Raw genomic sequence first — 25,312 nt, 5'->3', positions numbered from 1 at the left:
GTCTGATGGAGTTTTGAGATGGATATTTGTATTGTTATTTCGTCACATCACAGATCTCCACAACAGTTGGATTGAAGTCATACAGGAGGTTTATCATCAAGTATGTTTATGTATGCAACAAGAAAGAAGGTGGGTGGTAATCAGATAGGGGAAGTAAGAAAAGTAGTGAAAGAAAAAAAAAATGTTGTTGAGCCCTATAACATTTGTCCATTTGGTGTAGGTCATGTAAACAATACCATAACTTCAATACTCGAGTGATATTGGTACCCAGGCAGACTGTGTGACTCCGCTGTTATGTATACGTGGCCAGTGGCATGCAGATCTAGCTGGGTTCACTTCCTCATATTTTAAGCCTATAACATTTAGGTTCCATTCACATTAGTGCGTCTCCAAAGCGACTTTAGAGTGATGTTTGGCGCAACTTTGACCCGACTTTACATTCTTTGGATTAAGGTCACACCAAAGTAGTGCAGGCAACTTTTCTAAGTCGCACCACTGTGAACGGGTGCTATTGAAAAGAATGGGCCGTGACTTGTCATGCGACTTTGATGTCTAAAGTCACATGACAAATCGCACAAGTGTGAATAGAGCTTTAGGAAGCACAAAGACAATTCGATTAGAATAGTAGTTAAGCAACTAATTTTTCAGATGGAGAGGCCTTCAGTGACTATCCACATATTGGCTGGCTATAGGCACAATAGTTTCTGAGTTGTGGATTTGAAACAAGCATGTAATTAGTAAAATGTTGGGGGTCATGTTGGAGGTATATAAATAATAATAGTAACTGTTTTCTCTCCTCATGTTGAGTATAACCTCCTCTTCTGACACTGTCACCCCTTCCAGGCTAATGATATTGTACAGAATATGTTTGGGGAATGGAGCTACAACAATGGAACCTGGAAAGATGCGTCAGTTAGAAGAGCTTGGATACAAGGACTGCTCTGCATGGTGCAGCACAAGCAGGCACTTAACCTTCTACATCAGTGTGGTGAGTATACTAAAAGTTAATAATCATTAATCATTAATAATATGATTGCTAAAGCAATGATAAAACTAAAAGCTACAAACCTATATATGATATGGCTAATTATATAAATGTAAAACAGCTGCAGCTATTTAAAATGTGTTCTGGCACCACATGCACAAATGAATAAAAACAAATAATAGTGCGCTAAATTTCAAATATATACTACATAATAAACTCCAGTGAATAAGTGATAAATCGTGATCTTAAGAGATATATACAAAAAGTCCACATGCACAATAATATAAATATAAATAAAACTCTTTATTGCTGAAGAGACTTGAATAAAATCAATCCGTGCTCCGTGATAGTCTCTGCAGGGAATAAAGCCCCATACACACTATCAGATTTTCTGCTGATTTTTTTTCCTTCAGATTTACCAAAACTATAATATGAGGTCAAACCTTAGGAGTTTCAATTTGTATGCAATCAGGCAGGCCCTTGCACTACATGGTTTTGGTAAATCTGAAGACAAAAATCAGCAAAAAATCTGATAGTGTGTATAGGGCTTTAGTGCTGACAGATATTCACCTTCTCCACAAACAGTTACTTTTCTCCAGGTTTAATTTCTCTTACATGCAAGGGGAGTCTGTCCCGGTCCTCTTGTATCTTGAGCCTCTCTATTTGTCAGTGAGGTCACTCATCACAATAAATGGCAGAGGGAAGCTTTAATTCCAACAGACAGGACTTGCTCTGCATCCTGGACAAGTCCTGTCTGTTGGAATTAAAGCTTTAAAGCCTTTGATATGGTTCCACATAATTATCTCATAAAAAAACTTGTAAATGTAATAGCCTAACCCTTGGGTTGTTTAGTGGATGCAGAGGTCATCACTAACTTGGGACCAACAGTGGTAATTGTTGTCTTTCCTTATGGCATACACCTTTAAATGGTAACCACAATGGCTGACACTCTTAATGGATCCACTCCTTCCAATAAGGGATGTAAAGCACTCAAAAGAACAACATTGGAGCCATCATTGTGCAGATGTTTAAAATAAGTTTACATTTATTAAAAAATGAAATCAAATGCACTTACATTCAAATGTGCACTGAAACTAGTGCACATAGATAAATGCAGATACAAAAAAGACATTGGCCTTCTTTAAGGAGCATAAAATATCAGCTTTACCTTCCTGACATCACTTCCAGTGATGTGATGATGCCATAATTTGGCTCCGACAGTTTTAAATTCAAGCCCTTGGTGGCCTTGTCAGCACCACCTGGCTTGACAAAAGCTGTTTCGTTGACAGAGATTGTCAGATGAACAGTGACTGCATCCAATAAGAAGCTGTCATTGTACTGGAATTGTGTTCTGGTATTCTGACAGCCATGGGTGCCAGCTGTCAAAATACAAAAGCCGTCAGGGGAGGTTTTTTCATCCAATGCTTTTTAGTGAAGAAAGAGGAATCTTTGAGATTCTGCAGGCTGAATGAAGGAATTCAATATCTTTATGTATAACTAGTTTAGAATAGTGTGTCCATTTCTGGAGACCTCACTTACAAAAAGATATTGATAAAATAGAATGAGTCCAGAGATAACTAAAATGGTGAGGCAACTAAATGGTGAAAGATCTGAGGATAAAACATATCAGGAGACACTGCAGGAACTTAGTGTTACTAAACCCACAACAGTGAAATCAGTCTGTATATGCAGTAAAGCATGATTGTTATACTCACTGTGGAACATAAGGCATCCTGCGCATTGTGTCAAAAGGCTATTTGATACTCCATTTATTTTGCTGTCCCCAATCCATTTCTTCATAGTACAGAGCCTTGGGGGCACTATGCACATGCTCAGTTTGGTGTGTATTGCTAGAGAGTTTTTTTTGTGTTTTTGGGAGGGTGCGTGTGATCAGCACAGGGCCAATCGGCACTGTTCAGACAGAGGGTCAGGGGTCATGCAGGTTCATAAGGACAGTCAGAGGAGAATGAAGACTCCTCCTATACTGTACTGTGAGAGACCAGATATAGTGAATGCAGGGTCCTGGGTTAAGTAACACTTTAATTAAAGAAGAATGGTTGTTAAAACAAACCAAAGGGAAAGGGGGGACATGATTTATTGATCCAGTTAGTGTGTCTTCATTCCACTGGAGGAGCAACCTATCAAATTTTGCCCCAGTCCTGCTGAAATGGAGAAGCATGTTTTCAATAGAGTTGATGTTTTACATCTGCCTGGAGTTTAGATTTCATCCAGATGTTTACAATCATTAGTTGTACATTTAATTTAGATAGTATGAATACCTATCTCTTTATATTCACTTCATGTAATCAGTTGAATAGCAGGACTCAGACTGGGAGAGGAAGACCACGCCGTGTCACAATCAAATGTACAGCACTTTAGACCCCATTCACACTTGAGTGTTTTTCAGCTCAACACTCAAATGCTCAACAAGCAAAATCACATCTATTGCAATGACTCCTGTTCACATTTGAGTGTTTTGTCGCCTGTCACTCAAGCATGTATATGAGCTACTTTTTAGGCGGATTTGAGCATTTTTGTCCCCATAGACTTGAAAGCAAAGGCTTTGAAAAACGAGACATGAGTGTTTTTTTTAAGTGTTTTGTCGTGCAATTTTCTGCCCAAACAGCTTTATTATTTGAAAAACGGCTGAAAACATGCCTATATTTGCAAATCTGCTCATATGCATGTTACTTTATTGTTTAATCAGCATGCTGTAAACAGAAGAAATGAAAATAATTGTGTTTTTCTAAATATAATGTTTGCCATTCTATGCCACTCAATATATCTTTTCTTTCTCCCTGTAGGGCTGACAGAAGTGATGTTAAGTCTACTGACTGACTCCAGCCTGTTTGTTGCATCCGCTGTGAATGGCCTTGTAGCTCATGTTTTCCTTATGAGTGTGACTCTGGAAGGACAAGCAGGCAGCAGATGTATATCTGGTTTACCCGATGTGGCACAAACCATCTTCAGATATCTAGAGAAACTCCTCACCTCTGATACCTCCCATTTAGTGACACAGTCCTTAAAAGCTCTGACTGCCATCTTCCAGGACTCCCCAGATACACTGGCAGACATTCTTTGGCCAAGAATATCTGAGCTGGTAAAATCTTTGCTGAATCATAAACCTGTCCTTGGGTCACCCCATCTTGAGGGTCTGCTGCTTACTTTGACCAGGTAATGACACCCATAAGTCACTTAATGCTGATGTTTTATTGATCTCTTGACCCAATCCAAATGTTGGGAATCAGCAGCTTGGTTCCCAATCTTTCTATTGTAACCATGACTGCTAGTAACCTTCTGTGCAGAATAAGAATCTTACAGAAGTCTCTTTTCACTTGTCTATTTCTTTATCAATGTATGCTCTGTTCCTCAATCCCAGGCATGCAAAGTATAAGTTCATTTTAACATATCTTCACAATTTGGGGATGGCACCATCCCCATAGCGGTCTAGTATGAAGAACAACTAGTCCAATACTTCCATATTCCAGAAAGCATTATCTATTTGACATATGATCATAAATAAACTTTCCTCTGCTTTGGTTTGACATCTCCTGTATCCAGGAATGTGCTGATTAAACATTTCCTCATTTCTGTTATAGGTTCCCCATGTTCTGCAGTGCTGACAGTGATCTGTGGATGGTGGTCAAACATGTACTAAAAGAATTAAGCCCTCTTCAAGCTGGTTCCCTCACATTTGGGCTACTGAAGTTAAAACAATGGTAGGTTTATCTGTCCGGGATTTTATTTAAAGTGGTTGTAAACCCTCTCATATACCCAGTGAAGTGACTGGCCTCAGGTGATAAACAGCGATTAAACAAATCCTTCTACATAGGTTTTACTTGTTTATCTGCAGTCTTCTCTTCCCTACACCCCTTCAAAAGGGCAGAATTGTGTTAAAAACCTTTTCCATCTGTTAGTATCACAGAGGAGAGGGCAGAGAGCTACAGTTACACTGTGTGAGAGCTGATTGTAGGAAATTCGCACACCCTCCCTCCACACAGCAAACTGGAGCAAAGAAAGGCTTCAGAGCGGTGTTCTGAATGCACAAACTATGTGCTGAGCTCTCATCCCCAGCACAAATTTATTTCATGTATTGGGAAAACTTCTCAGAAGTGACTCATGCTGATAACAAAGGAACGAAGCACGAGAGAGAAACACCACTTAGAGCTTTGGAGTGCGATAAGTAAATACTACAGGTTTAGGTGCTTTGCTCAGAATTCATGACTGAGGTTTACAACCATTTTAAGGATAGTTGCCTAATTTACACAGTTTTATCTTAATTCGCCCTATTTCTTGTGGTAGATTGCTCAGGGTTTTTACAAAAGCCTAGTTGATTGCTATGGGTTTCTCAAAAGCCACAGTATACCTTGAAAGGGTACATTTCACATCTTCCAATGAAAAAAATCAGTTTAAGGGCTTGTTCGCACCAGAGCGCAGTGCAGGAAACCCACTTTCCGTGCGCATTTCCTGCACCTCTTTCAAAATGCATTGGGTGTGCGATCTGCTGAAGTGGTCAGTGTAATTCCTAACGACTCCCCAAACACAGATCTTAAAGTGCAGTGTGTTTGCCTACATCAGATCGCATGGTACCACAGTACTATGCAATCCTGTGCAGTACATCTTTGAAAAGTAGCGGATGTATTACTTTTGGGGCTGTCCAGGATGATTTTGTGCCATTCAAATGAATGAGCTAAAAATCATAACGCACTGAATTGCACAGGAATGCATAACGCGTATTCATGCAATTCTGGTGTGAACCAGCCCTGAATGAGAGTGTAGGTCTGTTTGATCCTGTGGCATCAATGACCTATTTAGTGGATAACTGTTTATCACCAAAAGTGCCTTTTAGTCCAGGCATGGCTTACTCCACAACAAAAGGAGGTTTAGAACAGACTGAAATTCTGCACACAGATTCAAATGGCGCTGCCTTTGCTAAAGTTGACTTGTAATGCTGTATGACTTCCAGTATGTCTTATGCTTACTCTGGGTTTTCTCTTTTCAGCCCACAGGATGTCCGTCTGCAGTCTCTATGTGTACTACTCCAACCACTGGATTGCATACTCAGAGCTTCAGAGGACAATTGTGGACATGCGCAGTTCAGAGGTAGAATTACTCCAGAAATAGCTTGTGTCAGTTGTCCTAGCAGATGTTCAATGACAAGTGACTGTTATGCCGCGTACACACGACCGGTTTTGCCGTCGGAATAAACTCCGAAGGTTTTTCCGAAGGAATTCGGACGGAATTCCGCTCAAGCTGTCTTGCATACACACGGTCACACCAAATTCCGACCGTCAAGAACGCGGTGACGTACAACACTTATGATGTCTCATACATGCTTCAGAGCATGCGTCGTCTTTGGTACGTCGGAACAGCATACAGACGAGCGGGTTTCCCCCATAGTAATTAGTTCCGTCAGAAAAATTTAGAACATGTTCACTATCTAAGTCCGTCAGAATTTTTGATGGAAAAAGTCCGATGGGTCGGAAAATACGATGAAAAGCTCCCATCGGACTTTTTCTGACGGACATTCCGCTTGTGTGTACGTGGCATTAGGAAACTAAAACTTGTTCCAATACCTTCTACATGGGTTTCCTGTCAGAGTCTAAAAACCATTCTGATAAAGCTGCAAGATTATGTTGTAGGATCTAATGTGAATGACTTACTGTAAACCTAACTGGTTGTGATCCCTCCACTTCACAGGCTTCCTGTGTTTATGCAGGAAAAAATTAATCTGGGGAGTATAAACAAACTTTATACGCATCTGGATACATGTATTTTATATAGGTAGGATCCTATGCATTACCACTTTAACCACCTCAATACAGGGCACTTACACCCACCTTCCTGCCCAGGCTATTTTTCAGCACTGTCACATTTTGAATGACAATTGCGTGGTCATGCTACACTGTAACCATGTGAAATTGTTCTTTACTTCACACAAATAGAGCTTTCTTTTGGTGGTATTTAATTACTCCTGGGTTTTTTATTTTTTGAAAAAATTTAGAAAAAAAAAGTTTTTCTTACTTTCTGTCAGTAAATTTTTGTAAATAAGTAATTTTTCTCCTTCACTGATGTGCGCTGATGAGGCAGCACTGATGGGCATTGATGAGGTGGGACTTATGGGCACTGATTAGGTGGCACTGATGAGGAGGCACGAATATGCTGCACTTATGGGCACAGATAGGTGGCACTGGTGGGCACAGGCAGCAGTGATGGGCAGCAATGATAGCCAGCACTGACTGGCATCACTAATGGCCACTGATTGCTGGCACTTGTGGGCACTGGTTGGCACTGACTGCTGGCAGTGGTGGGCAATCATTGCTGGCACTGGTGGGCACTTAATTGTAATCAGGGCACTGATAATCAGTGCCCTGATTACATACTTAGCTGTCCCCTGTGAGGAGATGCCGCTGATCAGCGCTCCTCACACTCTGTCAGTAGGGGGCGTGCTAGAGCGGTCGTTCTGGGAGGCTGTCATTTGACAGGTGGGCAGGCGGGCGGAAAGTGGTTAGATTATAAATTAGATATGTAAGATAACAATAGAAAAATCAAGCAGCTGCTCACATTGTTTCTATGCGTCCCCACATATATACATAAAGATACATATTAAATGTGGTGCATGCTTCAATAACCATCTCACATAAATATATCAATAAATAAATACATTAAAATTGAATGCCTTACTAATGCTCAATAAATACGGTATATATATATATATATATATATATATATATATATATGATACATTTGTATAAGGTACAAGTGCTTTAAATAAAGTGTGCAATAACTCATCCTGTTATCAACCCTTCTAGGGGTTGATACCACAGTTCCAGTGCTGTGAATTGAGTGCAAATAATAAAAAACATGACCAATGGCTGTGATTATTGTTATGTCCCATATGGAGGTTGATACCACACCTCCGCATGTGTTAATTACAAGTGTCCACAACATTTAGATTTTCTAACAAAAGAGTCCGATATTCATGTGTTTCCCATGTGCTTCAACCTCCTCTGTATTCAGCACACCGTGTTCCACTCTTGTGCTAAAGTGGCCGCTCACCTTTAGAGAGAGGACATTAATGGTTTCCCAAAGCACATACACCCATTACGAGGTGTTTTTATCCAAACAGGAGTGTAATATCTATTTTACATAAAGCAGTTGTTTACACTATGGGAGGAATTCTTTTATTTACATGACTGCTGTTACTGGATGCACTGTGGAGAGGAGATACATGGTGTATACACACAAGAGCGGAAACCTTTAGGAGGATTTTTTTTCCATCAAGCGGAAGTAGACCTGTATGAAATTCTAGTCCTATACTGCAGGTGAGCGGCCACTTTAGCACAAGAGTGGAACACAGTTTGATGAACACAGAGATTGTCCCTAAAAATTAGGTGTGTGATGAGGTCTTCATTGTTTGTAGATCGATCGATTGGCCGACCCATACCTGGTTCGAAATCTCGGCTGGTCCCTGCTGAGCCGGCCGAGATTCAAACCTTTTATGGCTGGCTTAAAGCAGTGCATGCAGCTAACAGCTTCCTTCTGTCTTTCTGGTAAAAGGAAATAAGGGTTGACAAGGTCACATGGAGGGTTTCCTACAGTTTGGAACATCTCAGTGAGTCAGATTTTGGAAGAGCTGCTTATGGCCTGCTTAAGGGTACCTCTCCATCGGCCTGTCCTCAGTCAACAGACAGGAGCAAGGTCATGCCATTTTTATGGCTTTACCTATAATGCCAGTTATATGTATTTTTCTTACTTAAAGCATCTAGAAAATGAACTGTTTATATGTGCATTGGCTTTGTAGGTCTTCTAGATGAACCTGTGTGTGATCCAGTCATTGTTGAGAGCCTCCTGTCTATAAAGTCTTCATGTATTGGACTGTTGTGTCAGTGTCTGAGCCATCTAACAGATCTGTGTGACCAGGTATGTCTTTCATTAAATCACACCCTGAATTACATGTACATGTAGTATGCCCTCTAATTACCTTCATATAATATTCTTGTCTTTTATTAGGACTGTCTTCCAACACAGATTCCGCACGTCTCTGTTCTGCATTCCATTGTGTCAGTGCTGCAGTTGTGCATCGGTCAATCAGTGTGTACATTCCCTACAGGGTCCCACTTGAGCAGGTTCCTAATAGCTTGTCTCCGAGTTCAAAGGTCGGCGCTGGATGCCATTGGAGCTCTTTCAGTTTGGCCAAGTGAGCTAAATATTGCATTGTTGTTAATTCTGTCAAAGCACAGATTAAATACTGGTTTACTAAATGCCTAAAATCTGGCAAGTTTACATGATGGTGGGTGGGGTTAAAGTACAATATCTGACAAAAGTGAGTACACCCCTAACATTTTGTAAATATTTTATTATACCTTTTCATGTGACAACACTGAAGAAATAACACTTTGCTACAATGTAAAGTAGTGAGTGTACAGCTTGTATAACAGTGTAAATTTGCTGACCCCTCAAAATAACTCAACACACAGCCATTAATGTCTAAACCTCTGGCAACAAAGGTGAGTACACCCCTAAGTAAAAATGTCCAAATTTGGCCCAAAGTGTCAATATTTTGTGTGGCCACCATTATTTTCCAGCACTGCCTTAACCCTCTTGGGCATGGAGTTCACCAGAGCTTCACAGGTTCCCACTGGAGTCCTTTTCCACTCATCCATGATGACATCACAGAGCTGGTGGATGTTGGAGACCTTGCGCTCCTCCACCTTCCGTTTGAGGATGCCCCACAGATGCTCAATAGGGTTTAAGTCTGGAGACATGCTTGGTCAGTCTATCACCTTTACCCTCAGCTTCTTTAGCAGGGCAGTGGTCATCTTGGAGGTGTGTTTGGGGTCGTTATCATGTTGAAATACTGCCCTGTGTCCCAGTCTCCGAAGGGAGGGGATCATGCTCATCTTCAGTATATTACAGTACATGTTGGCATTCATGGTTTCCTCAGTAAATTGTAGCTCCCCAGTGCCAGCAGCACTCATGCAGCCCCAGACCATGACACTCTCACCACCATGTTTGACTGTAAGCAAGACACACTTGTCTTTGTACTCCTTATCTGGTTGCCCCCACACACGCTTGACACCATCTGAACCAAATAAGTTTATCTTGGTTTAATCAGACCACAGGACATGGTTTCAGTAATCCATGTCCTTAGTCTGCTTGTCTTCAGCAAACTGCAGGCTTTTTGGTGCATCATCTTAAGAAGAGGCTTCCTTCTGGGATGACAGCCATGCAGACCAATTTGATAAAGTTTTCCACGTATGGTCTGAGCACTGACAGGCTGACCCCCCACCCCTTCAACCTCTGCAGAAATGCTGGCAGCACTCATACATCTATTTCCCAAAGACAACCTCTGGATATGACGCTGAGCATGTGCACGCGACTTCTTTGGTCGACCATGGCGAGGCCTGTTCTGAGTGGAACCTGTCCTGTTAAACCGCTGTATGGTCTTGGCCACCGTGCTGCAGCTCATTTTCATGGTCTTAGCAATCTTCTTATAGCCTAGGCCAGTGATGGCGAACCTTGGCACCCCAGAGGTTTTGGAACTACATTTCCCATGATACTCATGCACTTTCCAGTCTAGTTGAGCATCATGGGAAATGTAGTTCCAAAACATCTGGGGTGCCAAGGTTCGCCATCACTGGCCTAGGCCATCTTTATATAGAGCAACAATTCTTTTTTTTAGATCCTCAGAGAGTTCTTTGCCATGAGGTGCCATGTTGAAATTCCAGTGACCAGTATGACAGAGTGAGAGCGATAACACCAAATTTAACACGCCTGCTCCCCATTCACAACTGAGACCTTGTAACACTAACGAGTCACATGACACCGGGGAGGGAAAATGGCTAATTGGACCCAATTTGGACATTTTCACTTAGGGGTGTACTCACTTTTGTTGCCAGCGGTTTAGACATTAATGGCTGTGTGTTGAGTTATTTTGAGGGGACAGCAAATTTACACTGTTATACAAGCTGTACACTCAGTACTTTACATTGTAGCAAAGTGTCATTTCTTCAGTGTTGTCACATGAAAAGATAGAATAAAATATTTACAAAAATGTGAGGGGTGTACTCACTTTTGTGAGATACTGTATATGTAAATGAATTTCTTAAATTTTGGATAGCGTAGGAAATTATTAGGTCCTTTGTTTAAGCTTTTATTGCTGTCTGTGTATTCATTGGAGTGATTCACACCTGTTTGTCTTGGTGACCATTGTTACCTTGACAGAAAATGAGGGAAAATACAAAAAAGTGCAATAGCTGAGGGAGAATCTTCCTGCGGGGACACCAGTTTATTTGACAATTCTCAAAGGAAGGAATTCTGTCCATATTGGGGAGAGTTCTTCTCATTTCCTGATAGGGCTCAAGAACAGGAAGTGAAGGAGAAACTCCCTGACTCTACAAAACAGCAAAACAGAATATTGATGGGTTTACACCATCTAAATAAGAAATAGTGTTGGTTACATAGATTTTAGTTCTTGTATGGGAGCCTACAAAAGTGCTAATACTATAAGAAACTCCATGTAAGAAACATTACAATAGACTTAAAAAAAAATATTTGCTTAACCACTTCAACGCCGGGCACTTTCACCACTTTTCTGCCCAGGCCATTTTTCTGCCTTCAGTGCAGTCACACTTTGAATGCCAATTGCGCGGTCATGCAACACTGTACCCAAATAAATTTTGAATCTTCACACAAATAGAGCTTTCTTTTGGTGGTATTTAGTCACTGCTAAGTTTTTATTTTTTACTTTAAAAAAAAAAGACCACAATTTTTTTTATTAAAAAAAAAAAAGTTTTTGTTAGGTTCTGTCAGTAAATTTTGTAAATACTCGAGTATAAGCCATCCCGAGTATAAGCCGAGGCACCTAATTTACCACAGAAAACTGGGAAAACTTATTGACTCGAGTATAAGCCGAGGGTAAAAATGCAGCAGCCACTGTAAGTGTAAAAAAGGGTGAACAATGCCCATCTGCAGCTGCATGCTTCCCTGTGTCCATTGCAGCCTCCCTGTGCAGATCTGCAACCTCTCTGTGTCCATCCTTTGCAGCCTTCCTCTGCCGATCTGCATACCTGATCAGCATGTCATGCACTGACTCACTGCTGAGAAACTGAGTGTTCCCCTATCACAGACGAGGACGAGGAGGAGGCGTGGCTTTTGTACACTGGAATGGGCGCCGTCTGACCGCATGACACGCTGATCAGGTAGACGACAGTGACTCGAGTATAAGCTGAGGGGGGCACTTTCAGCACAAAAAAAGTGCTGAAAAACTCGGCTTATACTCGAGTATATACGGTAAGTAATTTTTCTCCTTCAGTGCTATGTGCTGAGCTTTCACTGATGAAGAGGTACTAACTGGTGGCACTGGTGGGCAGCACTGAAAGGCTGCACTGACTGGCATCACTTATGGGCACTGATTGGTGGCACTAATGGGCACTGCTGGGGCTTTCCTGTAATCAGGGCACTGATGCTCAGTGCTCTGATTACCTACCCTGGTTTCCCCTGCGAGGAGATACCGCTTATCGGCACTCCTCGCCACACACACTGTCAGTGTGAGGCGAGCTGTTTCATGGCATTCTGCATATACATGTAACTGGCTGTGATTGGACACAGACGATCACATGGGTAAAGACCCGTGTCATCGGCTCTTTAAAGAGATCAGGGTCGCACGTGTCCTAGGAACATGGCACAGCGACGATTGTCGTGCTACGCGCCACAGCGGCACCACTCCTCCGTCATTTGACAGTGGGCAGGCGGGAAGAGGTTAAGAAGACTGTATATAGTAAAACATGATGCCAAACAGCATACTGTAAAAAAAAAGATTTTCAGTTTACATACACTTTAATCACCCTGAGATTATGATGTCTGATATTTGTCTCTGCATTGTAGTGAAGCAGGAAGGTTTGGAGAAGACATACAAGGTGCTTTCTGCATATTTGGAGAACCCAGAAACAGACCCAACGGTAAAAGCCACACATAGGGGTTGATTTACTGAAACTGAAGAGTGCAAAATCTGGAGCAGCTCTGCATAAAAACCAATAATCTTCCAGATTTTATTGTCAAAGCTTAATTGAACAAGCTGAAGTTAGAAGCTGATTGGCTGTCATGCAGAGCTGCACCACAATTTTGCGCACTCCAGTTTTAGTAAATCAATCCTATTGTTCTAATGATTGCACAAAAGTAAACACGTGATGACTTTTTTTTGTACAGGTTGAATCACTCTCTGTTCCTACTTTAGGTTCTGAAAAAAGTTTTCCAGGCCTCGCTGAAGTGGCTTCAGGCCTCCTACACCTCTGCTGAGCACCAAGAAGAAAACCACAATTTTCTAGAAGGTTTGAAAACCTAACATACAATGTCCCAGTTTATCATTTATGTTTCTTCTGTATAAAATATCTTTTTGAGGTGCTTTGGACTTGTGATTTCTGGATAACTGGAGGGTATCTGTTTTAAATTGTATTTTCTACATAAAGATGAACCTCTCAGTCTTGTGAAAGTTAAAAAAAATCTAAAAGCCCTGCCTAAAAACATATATACTGCCTACATATACAATATTGTGATACCAGGAGAGAAGTCTCATAAACCCAAACATTAGTGTGAAAGAAAGAAATGCATGTTGGATGAATCCACAGCAGATATGACACAATAATGTAGATATATTTTCAGAATATCACATATCTTCTTACACCAAACCTTCATTCGTGGTCAGATTTTTGTTTTGCTGGACAGGAATTACATAATGCTCTTATGTATTGATATAACTCTGTTGCTAGGTTAATCAGATATATAAGGGTTTAGTGCAGTGGTCTCCAAAGTGTGGCCCTTTGCTAGCTTTTATCCAGCCCTTGGGGCACTATTCCTCCCAGTGATATGAGACACACAGACACCAAGAATGAGGCATAATACATGCCACTGACACTAATGATGGGACACTATTCCTCCCACCGACACCAACAATGGGTAACTTTATTTCTCGAACATCACGGGACACAGATCCTCAGTTATTACTGATGGGTTATATAGGTATCACTAGGTGATTGGACACTGGCACACCCTAACCAGGAACTTCAACCCCCTAAATAATCCCTCCCCTTGCAGGGATACCTCAGTTTTTACGCCAGTGTCTTAGGTGTTGGACGTGTAAAGAGGTCCTGTGCTGAGCTCCAAAGGGATTATCCTATACTGGGGAAAGCCAGGAGAACCGGATCCATTTCAAAGTGTCTTTTCTAGGGCGAATTGGATGGTACCCAGGCCTCGTGTCCGAAGAAACGAGGTTTTACCTGTAACGCTTCCTCTTTTTAGAGAGCTGGACCCCGCATGAAAAAGAAAATGGTTTTCTATCCTTATTTCTGGCTGGGTGCTTTACAGGCCCAGAACTGTGGATCCCCCTATTCGTGGATCCCCCTATTTGTAGGGGGGCCCCTGTCTGTGAAGGTTTTTTTCAAACGGAGCCCACCGTGAGAGGCGAAGATTGGGTCTGTATAACAGAACCCTGCGGCTGGATAAGGTAAGGGAGATTCCACAGAATTTTTTAATTCTAGTAGGTTTTCTCCTTTAAGGTAAATGCATGCTATGCCTATTGTCGCCACCAAGAACACATACCTTCTCATGCTGACGTCTGTCTCAATGTTTCCACGCTGCACAGCTTCTCCGGCCGGCTCAGGTAGGATGGGATGGGGGGCTCTCCTTAGGGATATCTCCCCCCATACTAGGGGGAGGCCGCAGGTGGTCTGTGAGGCAGTTAGACACCGCACTTTCACCGCCGCCGCCATTTGCCACGGGCAGGCCCCATAACTACCGGCCTCTCTCCTTCCTCCCCCTCCTCCAGCCTTCCTCCATGCTGATCCCGGAGGGTCAGCTCGCGCTGGAAGCGCGCGTTTTTCGAAAAACGAAGGGGAGGGGGGCAGTAGAGGGGGGGGCAGGGCGTCAGCACAGCGTCCAGCGTGCTCAGACGCCCACAGGTGCCGGCTGTAGGCTATTAAAGGCACAGATTACTGGTGCACTAAGTCTTTTGGAGGGACCCAGAGCTGACGGTCGCATGTAAGGTGGGACACAGGCATTCTCCTAGGCAGCATGTACTAAGGTAACACCAGACTGGGCATTTGGTAGCAAGGCTTTTGCCAGACTACATCGCTCAGCAGTCAGTGTTCATTTTGTGATACCTCCACCTTGTTGCTTTGCACTATGGGTAGAAGAGGTTCAAATACCCCAAGAACCAGAGACTCTAGGGGATCTCGTTCAGGTTCTGAGGACCCCCTTTCTGCAGCATCCTCCCCCACCTAAAGGGCCAGGGACGGCTAGCCAGGGAGAGCCGTTGGGGTCAGGGGCTACACCTGCTTTTGGCACTTCAGCCCCTGTATACATTACACAGGAGGTTTTTTCCTCAACCATTAATGGTTTGGAGGAAAGATTAATGGCCGTGATTGCATCTTCACTCAGTGGAAGAAAACGCACTAGGCCTTCCTCTGTTCCCCAAGACCCTCAGGCAGAGGAGCTCTGGGATAAAGGAGAGGAATCCCTTTCAGAGGATTGGGATGGGATGGATGATTCCTCTTCGGAAGAATCAGGTGGAGAGGGGCCCTCTTTGGCTTCTCAGGATGAGAAGGTCTTAGTGCAGATCCTTACTGGATTGGTCCGCTCCACATTTAAGTTGCCCATATCTGAATCAGTTAAAGAACCCTCTTCTTCTTTAGGGTCACTGAAACCTCCTCAAACAGCACATGCTTTTCCTGTTCATAATTTACTTGAAAAGCTCCTTTATTCTGAGTGGGATCACCCAGATAAACGTTTTTTTCCACCGAAAAAGTTTTCAACACTTTATCCGATGGAAGAAAAGTTTATTAAAATGTGGGGAATACCGGCCATTGATGCCGCCATTTCCTCCGTAAATAATAATCTGACTTGTCCTGTAGACAATGCTCAGATGCTCAGGGATCCGGTGGATAAAAAGATGGAATCCCTATTGAAGGATGTTTTCTCTTTGGCAGGTTCAGTGGCTCAACCTGCAGTAGCAGCGACTGAAGTCTGTCAATACTTAAGAGACCATGTTAAGCAGGTCATCAGAGTTTTACCTGAACAGCAGGCCCAGGGGTTGGCTAACCTTCCAGCGGCCTTATGTTGTTGACGCCATCAGAGATTCTATCATGCAAACCTCTCGTCTTTCACTGCGGTTGGTGCATATACGTAGAATCCTATGGTTGAAAAATTGGTCAGCCGAAGCACCATGTAAGAAACTGCTGGCTGGGTTTCCATTTCATGGTGCAAGGTTGTTTGGAGAAGACTTGGATAACTATATCAAGAGAATCTCTTGTGGGAAAAGCACTCTCTTACCTGTTAAGAAGAAGAGTAAACGTCCCTCTTTCAAACGGACTCTTTCCCCAGCGCCAGGGGCATCAGCCTCCAGGTAGTCTCGACGGCCTCCTCCGTCTGGGACAAGAAACAAGAGTCAACCCCAGGGACAAAAGAAGTTCTGGGGGAAGAAGCCTACTAAGCAAAGCACTAAGACCTCTTTATGAAGGGGCGCCCCCGCTCGCTCGAGTGGGGGGAAGACTGCGACAGTTCTCAAGGCTCTGGCAGGAGGACTTCCAGGACAGTTGGGTAATCTCCACGGTAACCTTAGGGTACAAGCTGGAGTTTCAAGAGATCAAGTGTCCCCAGAGATCCAGAGAAAAAGTCGCTCCTTCTAGCGTTAAAGCGACTTTTGTCGCAGGAGGTCATTATGGTGGTTCCCGCGAAGGATCAGGGATTGGGCTTTTATTCCAACCTTTTCATGGTCCAAAAACCAAATGGGGATGTCAGACCCATTCTGCGTTTAAGGGATCTGAACCGATTCCTAAGGATTCAGTCCTTTCGCATGGAATCAATTCGGACAGTAGTCTCCACCCTGCAGGGAGGAGAATTTCTGGCATCAATAGACATCAGGGATACCTATCTGCATGTGCCCATATTTCCTGCTCATCAGAAGTTTCTGCACTTCGAGATAGGAGGGCGCCATTTCCAGTTTGTGGCTCTGCCTTTTGGTATAGCCACTGCACCTCAAGTGTTCACAAAGGTCTTGGCTCCTCCTCTGGCCAGATTAAGGGCTCAGGGTATAGCTGTCATAGCATATCTGGATGACCTGCTCTTGATAGACCAGTCGGTAGCCTCCTTGAACGGGAACTTGAGGACCACAGTCAAGTATCTGGAACACCTAGGTTGGATCCTCAACCTAGAAAAATATTCCCTAAAAGCAGTAAGAAGACTGGAGTATTTGGGTCTGATCATAGATGCAAGCCAGGAGAAAGTATTTCTACCTCAGGCAAAGATCACTGCTTTCAGGGAGCTGATTCTGGCAGTCAGGACCAAGAAGGATCCTTCTGTCCGCCTTTGTATGAGGCTGCTAGGAAAGATGGTGTCTTCATTCGAAGCAGTTCCCTATGCTCAGTTTCATTCAAGACTGCTGCAACACAGTATTCTGTCGGCCTGGAACAAGAAGGTTCAAGCATTAGATTTTCCGATGTACCTGCCTCATGTGGTGCATCAGAGCCTCAATTGCAGAAGGGGAAATCCTTTCTACCGGTTACCTGGACGGTGGTAACAACAGATGCCAGTCTGTCGGGTTGGGGAGCAGTTCTGTAACAGTCTGCGGTTCAAGGGGTATGGTCCAGAACCGAGAGGACCTTACCCATCAACATTCTGGAGATCCGTGCGGTATATCTAGCCCTAAAGGCCTGGACTATCAGGCTACAGGGTTGCCTGGTCAGGATCCAGTCCAACAATGCCACAGCAGTGGCTTATGTCAATCATCAGGGAGGCTCCGGGAGCTGAGCTGCTCAAAAAGAGGTATACCAGATCTTAGTCTGGGCAGAGAAGCATGTGCCATGCATATCGGCAGTTTTCATTCCAGGGATAGAGAACTGGCAGGCGGACTATTTAAGTCGCCAGCAGTTACTTCCAGGAGAATGGTCTCTGCATCCCGACATCTTTTGGGCCATATGCCAAAGATGGGGGGTTCCAGATGTAGATCTCTTTGCATCCCGATTCAACAAAAAGTTAGACAGATTTGTGGCAAGGACAAAAGATCCTCTTGCATGCGGGACGGATGCGTTGGTGATTCCGTGGCATCTGTTCTCACTGATTTATGCATTCCCGCCTATTCTGCTACTGCCACGACCCTTCGCAGGATCAGGCAGGAAGGGAAGTCAGTACTTCTGGTGGCCCCCGCTTGGCCCAGAAGGACGTGGTATGCGGAAATAGTAAAGATGACGGTGGGTTCCCTGTGGACACTACCGGTACGCCCAGACCTGTTATCTCAGGGTCCAGTGTTCCATCCTGCCTTACGCTAAATTTGACGGTTTACTATTGAGACCCACGTTCTGAAGAGTCGTGGGCTTTCAGGTCCTGTGATATCTACCTTGATCAATGCAAGGAAGCCAGCTTCCAGGATGATTTATCATAGAGTCTGGAAAGCTTATGTATCCTGGTGTGAATCCAGAGGTTGGCATCCCAGAAAATATGTGATAGGTAGAATTCTTGATTTTCTACAAATGGGATTAGAGATGAAGCTGGCCTTGAGTACCATCAAGGGCCAGGTCTCGGCCTTATCAGTATTATTTTAACGGCCACTTGCTTCGCATTCTTTGGTCCGAAACTTTATGCAGGGGGTGACGCGTCTTAATCCTCCGGTTAAGGCGCCCCTAAAACCCAGGGACTTGAACTTGGTTCTGTCTGTGTTACAGAAACAGCCTTTTGAACCAATACATCAGATTCCTTTGGTCTTGTTGACAAGGAAGTTAATTTTTCTGGTAGCCATTTCTTCTGCTAGAAGAGTATCAGAATTAGCAGCTCTTTCCTGTAAAGAGCCTTATTTGATTGTACACAAGGATAGAGTGGTATTGTGCCCTCATCCTAGTTTTTTACCGAAGGTGGTTTCAGATTTTCATCTAAACCAAGACATTGTTCTGCCTTCCTTTTTTCCAGATCCCTGTTCTCCGGAAGAAAGATCGCTACATTCTTTGGATGTAGTGAGAGCAGTCAAGGCCTATCTGGAAGCAGCTGCGCAGATTCGCAAAACGGATGTTTTGTTCGTGCTGTCAGAGGGTCCCAGTAGAGGACAGGCAGCGTCAAAAGCTACCATTTCTAAATGGATTCAACAATTGATTATTCAAGCTTACGGTTTGAAACAGAAGATTCCTCCTCCTGGCCCCCCTACAGTCCGAAGGCAGTAAACTGGCTCTTTGTTTGAAAGGTTTGGAGACCCCTGGTTTAATACGTAGGATAGTTATCACCTTTCTGTCATAGTATAGCAGTATAGAGAGGTAAAGAAATTGTGAGATGTTACTGCTATCTGGACAGACAGAAATGTATGTATGTATAGGTGTAGACCAGAACCCCTGTCAGACTATCCCTGTTGCTGATTTTCCCTCACTTCCTGTTTGGCAAAACCTTTATAAGCAGAACAGGAAAGGAGAGGAAATAACTCTAAGACCCCTTTCACAATTGTGCGACTTGTCCTGCGACTTGGGACTGCAAAGTCGCATGTCAAGTCGTACCCAATGATTTTCAGTGAGTACCATTCATATCTGTGCAACTTCAAAGTAGTCCCTGCACTACTTTGCTCCGACTTTGATGTGACTTGAGGTCCATAGACCTCAACATTACCTAGGCATTGCTTCAAGTCGCAAAAAAATTGCGTGACTTTCAGGTCACACAAATGTGAAAGGGGCATAGCAGTAAAATCGTGTGACTTTGAAGTTGCGGTAGTGTGAAATGGGCCTAAAACGCATCAGAGGTGTTCTAACCCTTTCTCGACCTATTCAAAACTAAAAAGGTTTTGCTGAACCTACACTTTAAAAGTAACAGTTCTAGGTTAGAGATGTTTGAAAGTACTGAAGTCAATACAAAAACGCCAAGTTTTTGGCCCTCTAGGTGCTTTTGTTATGTACAAAACTCTCCCACTATACCTTGATTGGGCACTAACATAATAAACTAACCAGCTTATTGTGTAACACTATGCTGAATTTCATTTATGTTCTCATTAATTTTTTTTTTTTTTTTTTTTAGGTCTTTGTCCAGTACTAATGAAACGGTTGTGCAGTCCCTGTTGGGAAGTCCGAGATAGTACTCTAGAATTCATCACTCATCTTCTGAGCTTTGATAAAGGTATAGCAGATCATATACATGAATTGTTAGGGTTAGTTTAACCACTTTCTGACCATTGTACTCCTATATTAGGCCTCTCAGCAACAGCCATGAGCTTGGTGTCCTTTTTTTACAGCCAGCGATCATCTGTTAAGTAAAAGTAATTTGGGCAGATCACTTTTATGGTACTGAGAAGAGCTGCTCCCCTCCCGCCGCCCATAGCGGTTCCTGGGCTCTCTCACTCTTCTGGAGAGCCTGGGACTACAGTGGAGTGATTGTAGTAAACATATGCACGCCCATTTATATCTCCTCTGCTATCAGCAGATTGTGGGTGCAATGTCAGGCTCTTGTAGACTCTCGGTACACTGTCTGCACACACCTCCAAAAGGGACAGGCAGGTTCTGACGTTCAGGAAGCTCAATGGACTATGAGATCACTCACCAGCACCCTTACAGTTCTTTGAGAACTACAAGCCATCAGCTGCAATGGCTGACGATAGTTGTAGTTCATTAATTCACAGAACTCTTTGAATGATTGACGTGGCTGTGTGGGCAGAGCCTCGCACAGTTGCACTTTTATTTTAAATTGTGATGACGGGTGCAGGGAGAATACCCCCCGCCCACTGTTACGGGGAGGAGGCTGATCGGCGGGTGAGGTGGTGGATGGTCAAGATGTTGCACCCTAAATATGGGTGTAACATAAAGGTGAACTTATACTTTAGGTCACTTGCACACTGCAGTGCCGCTAAAGCTCCTGCCGTTTTGGTGCTTTAGTGGCGCTTTTCGGGCCGTTTTTTTTTTTTTAAGGTTCTGTGATAACAGGACCTTAAAAACACAGAAAAAAGACCCGTTTTGCGGCACTTTCAAATCGCTTTTAATGGGCAGGGCGTTTTGGGAGTGCTCCCAACCCGCCCCAAAGATGACTTTTTCTAACGTCCTGCAAGCGCACCGTCCGAGTGTGAAAGCACACATTGCAATGAATGGGAGGCAGGTTTCAGGTGCTATTCCTAGATTTAAAACACCTGAAAACTGCCTCAGTGTGAAATGGATCTTAAATATTTTTTAACCGCTTCAGCCCCAGAAGATTTTACCCCTTTCCTGACCAGAGCATTTTTTGCGATTCGGCACTGCGTCGCTTTAACTGACAGTTGCGTGGTCGTGCAACGTTGCACCCAAACAAAATTGACGTCCGTTTTTTTCCCACAAATAGAGCTTTCTTTTGGTGGTATTTGATCACCTCTGCGGTTTTTATTTTTTGCGTTTATAAACATATATTTTTGCTATAATATCCCCCAAAAATATATAAAAAAAAAAAAATTTTTCCTCAGTTTAGGCCGATATGTAGTATTCTACATATTTTTGGTAAAAAAAATCGCAATAAGCGTATATTGATTGGTTTGCGCAAAGGTTATAGCGTCTACAAAATAGGAGATAGTTTTATGGCATTTTTATTATTTTTTTATTTTTTTTTACTAGTACTGGTGGCGATCTGCGATTTTTATCAGGACTGCGATATTATGTAGGACACATCGGACAATTTTGACACATTTTTGGAACCACTGGCATTAATACAGCGATCAGTGCTATAAAAATGCATTGATTACTGTAAAAATGTCACTGGCAGTGAAGGGGTTAACACTAGGGGGCGATCAAGGGGTTAATGTGTTCCCTAGTGTGTGTTCTAACTGAAGGGGGGAGGGGACTGTGCAGGGGAGATGACAGATCGCTGTTCATACTCTGTATGAACAGACAATCTGTCTGTTCTCCCCTCAGAGAACCAGAAACTGTGTGTTTACACACAGAGATCCCGGTTCTCCGTGTGTCAGTGGCGATCGCTGAACCCCGGCGGTGATCGTGACCGCCAGGCGCTCGGAGGGCGAGCACGTGCCCCCAGTGGCCACAGGGCCATTTTGCGGCAGTGCAACTCTGGTTAATGAATACTTATCGGAGTTTACTGGGAGACTTCTGTTTCTACCTTATACCCACACTATGGGAAATGTGTGTGTATATATTTTTTTTTCATTATTTTCTTTATCATGGTCAGAACATTTTTGTAAAAATATATTTATTCTTCAAAATCATAGAAACATTGTGCAGTCTTTTGTCCCGCCAGCAAGTGGAGCCCCAGTCTGCTTTCAACATTTTCAGCTGTTTTGACAGTAATTCATTTTGTGTTTAGAGAATATGAATAAGTCATGACAGCAGTGACGCTTCCCTTTTGTGTTTTGGTAATCCTTTGTCATGTATAACAAAAATAAATAAAACATACAAAATTTAGGGAACAGCAGAGGCACCGTAAAGTTAAGAAATGCAGTCTGTCCTGTACAACATTTCAAGTGGTAATTTAAGATTCTTTGAAATCATGTTTTTTTTTTTTGTTTTTTTTTTGTTAGAGTATGGAGATGTTCTTCAGACTTTGAGTTCTTCTGGACTTTTGCAGCTGGCTCTAGACCTTCTCAAGGATCCAGAAAGTTATGTGCGAGCAAGTGCCGTGACCTGCATGGGACAAATAGCCAATATTGCTTATGTTAACCCCACATCTGCCTTCAGCAGTATCTTGTCCATCGAAGCTTTGAAGAAAGAAGTAAGTGTCTCTGAATATTATTTTTTTCTAATTTTTTATTTAGAATAGAATAAAAGACAAGACCCTTGGGGTCCAAGTAAGAAAGAGTGATACATCAACGTAATGTATGAATATAAACGGTATAACATGTCACAGCAGTATACATATCTCCATGTGAGGGGTAGGGTTTATCTCCAGGCAGGTGTATAACCTGGGAGCATATCTCCTCGTACTGTTCTGGCTTCTAAAATCACCAGTCTCAGTATAGCATATATTCCACTACCCCTTCAGGTCTATTCTGAAAGCATGTAATATAAACTGGTGAGTTGTCCCATGGGTCTTATTTATAATATCAAAATATAGAGAGCAAGAAGAAGAAGAGAAGAGCGAAGTATAGAGTAGGAGGATTAGAGAGGTTAGGGGTCAAGGATAGAGAGGGGGGGGGGAGGGGGGACATGGACTTAAGTCCGCAGAGCATCCCAACTTTCGTCCGGTTCGGTGTGGACATCAGACGACATAAAATTTAGATAAAGAAGATATTCACAAGAAGAGGAGCCCTAGAAGTCAGGTTCATGTGTCATTTCCCATGAGGGACTGGCCCTCGTCCAAAAACACAAACAGATTCCACAGGGTCCAGGTTTTGGAATATTTTTCTCTCTGATGTCTGGCTGTGAGGATAAGTGTAACAAGGGGTTAAATTCTGTGTTACATTTATTCATAGATTCATTTATATATTTACCCTTTTAGATATGTGGTCAATAAATGCAATGATTAAAACACACAAAACAAAGAATGTAATAAAAGAGATTTACTTAGCTTCGATTAAAGATGTATTACAGATGTTACAATACAGGATAAATTTAGCATTCAATCCAGGGAACCTCTCAACTTCTGAGTTTTCAGATAGTTCTGGAAGCCGACAGTCTGTTCAAGATCTGGGACCTCTTACGTCCTCAGCGCAGTTCACTGCCCTGCTCTATTGTCTTACCTTATAAAGGCTAGTTGGACGGCGCAAAAAAGCTGGTTTTGTCTGGTACTAACAAAGCCTAACCCGAGACAATGTGACCCTCTGTGAATGACCATCTGTTAGCTCAGAAACATACATTTTACATATATAGAAATATATATAAGTAATCACCTTAAAACTATTACTAAGTTTCTTGTAATTCAATAACTAAAGTTACACCCATACTACATTCCACCCCTTGACTTACAAGATTCCTAGTTTAGTTTATAATACTCAGGATTACTTATAGATATATCAAGATGTTCTACTTAAGGTAGTCCTTTCGCTTGTACTCCAATATAAACATTTCTGACTTCATTAATGTCATCCTTCACATTTCCAGTATTATAAGTATGTTTGCGAAACACTCCTCATTATTAAATATGGTCCCATATATCCCACCCCTTGGGTATTTTCCACATGTAAATCAATGTATAACAGTTTTACATCCTTCCACACCTCGTCTTATTTATCTAAAGTTCTATCTCTTGACCCACTTTCTCTGTCTGATTTACCTGTCCAGGAAATCTCATTCTGCTATGTTAGGGCTGAAAAATATAAAAAATGTCCAGGCTTATAAAAACAACTATATGTTGGACTAACAGAATAACACCAAACTTCCTTTTGAAAGTACAGGCATGAGCATCAAAGTTCCCTTTCCAAGAGTTTAAACGCATAGATACTTGTCAAAGTCCTCCATATCTGGTGATGGACAGCAGAGTCTTAGACATCCGGTTACCAGATTGCAGCTGCAGCATAACACTTGAAACACTGTAGAACTGAAAGAACTGTAGAATACAAAGTCCATATCCTTCGGACTATTGCAGCTCACAAGTCACAAACGTGCAGGCACATAACCACATAGTAGCTGGAACTTCTACAGACAGTTCAGGCACATGACCATCAGAGCAGATAAAACAGTTCAAGTACTTCACCATCAGATTCAGGTACTTAACCATGATAGCGGATGGAACAGTTCAGGTACTCGACCCTCAGAACAGGTGGAACTTGCACCAACAGTTCAGCTGCTGATCATTGGTAAAGACTTTATAGACCGTTGCTGCTGTCAAAAGTGTTTGTCTCTTTTCTCCAATATGCTTCTAGTTGACATCATGACAGGTGTGTTACCAAATATGTCAGTCCAACATTCCTTAATTATCAACAATGCCCATATAGTCCATTATAGATTTCTGAACAGGCAAATCGATAATCATTAGTGATCTGTCTTAACACTGAAAAACTCAGCTTTCTACATTAAAGGTGAAATATTATTACAGGTATATTACTCATCCCCCACCTGAACTATACACTACTCTGTCTCAAATTATAGGCCCAACTTTAAACTAGTTCATGTGTGTTTCCTCTATGCACTTTGATCTCCTTCCACACTCTAAAGACATTCTGGCAGGCTAACTGGCTCTTTTGTCTACACTGATCCCAATATGTGCATATAATATGCCCATGCATATGTGTCACTGTATTCTACATGCCAGTCCCACCCCCAAGCAATCAAGGAGAATTGAGGAAAACAAAACCTAAGAACCTATTTTATAACTCTTTTTCCTTTACCAAGAAAATTTTATGAAAACTCAACCAGGTGTATAGAACAGGGTGGTCAAAGAATCACTGAGTGTCAGATATAA

The 25,312-nt window shown here is 42.6% G+C and overlaps 1 protein-coding gene across 1 annotated transcript in view; it reads left to right on the top strand.

The window, feature by feature from the left end:
• The window catches only part of BRAT1 (BRCA1 associated ATM activator 1), a 49,020-nt gene that overhangs the window by 7,183 nt on the left and 16,525 nt on the right, over positions 1 to 25,312 (top strand). The window contains exons 4-13 of the mRNA XM_073636706.1: positions 844 to 988; positions 3,790 to 4,159; positions 4,585 to 4,704; positions 5,988 to 6,088; positions 8,790 to 8,908; positions 8,999 to 9,185; positions 12,875 to 12,948; positions 13,224 to 13,317; positions 20,024 to 20,122; positions 22,494 to 22,684. Of these exons, the coding sequence (XP_073492807.1) occupies positions 844 to 988; positions 3,790 to 4,159; positions 4,585 to 4,704; positions 5,988 to 6,088; positions 8,790 to 8,908; positions 8,999 to 9,185; positions 12,875 to 12,948; positions 13,224 to 13,317; positions 20,024 to 20,122; positions 22,494 to 22,684 (1,500 nt within the window). The remainder of the gene's footprint in view (positions 1 to 843; positions 989 to 3,789; positions 4,160 to 4,584; positions 4,705 to 5,987; positions 6,089 to 8,789; positions 8,909 to 8,998; positions 9,186 to 12,874; positions 12,949 to 13,223; positions 13,318 to 20,023; positions 20,123 to 22,493; positions 22,685 to 25,312) is intronic.

The sequence above is a fragment of the Aquarana catesbeiana genome, linkage group LG06 (assembly GCF_042186555.1).
Source record: "Aquarana catesbeiana isolate 2022-GZ linkage group LG06, ASM4218655v1, whole genome shotgun sequence".
In the NCBI taxonomy this organism is placed as follows: Eukaryota; Metazoa; Chordata; class Amphibia; order Anura; family Ranidae; genus Aquarana; species Aquarana catesbeiana.
Note: the sequence above shows the minus strand (reverse complement) of the source record. Positions and strands in the feature narration are given on the sequence as shown.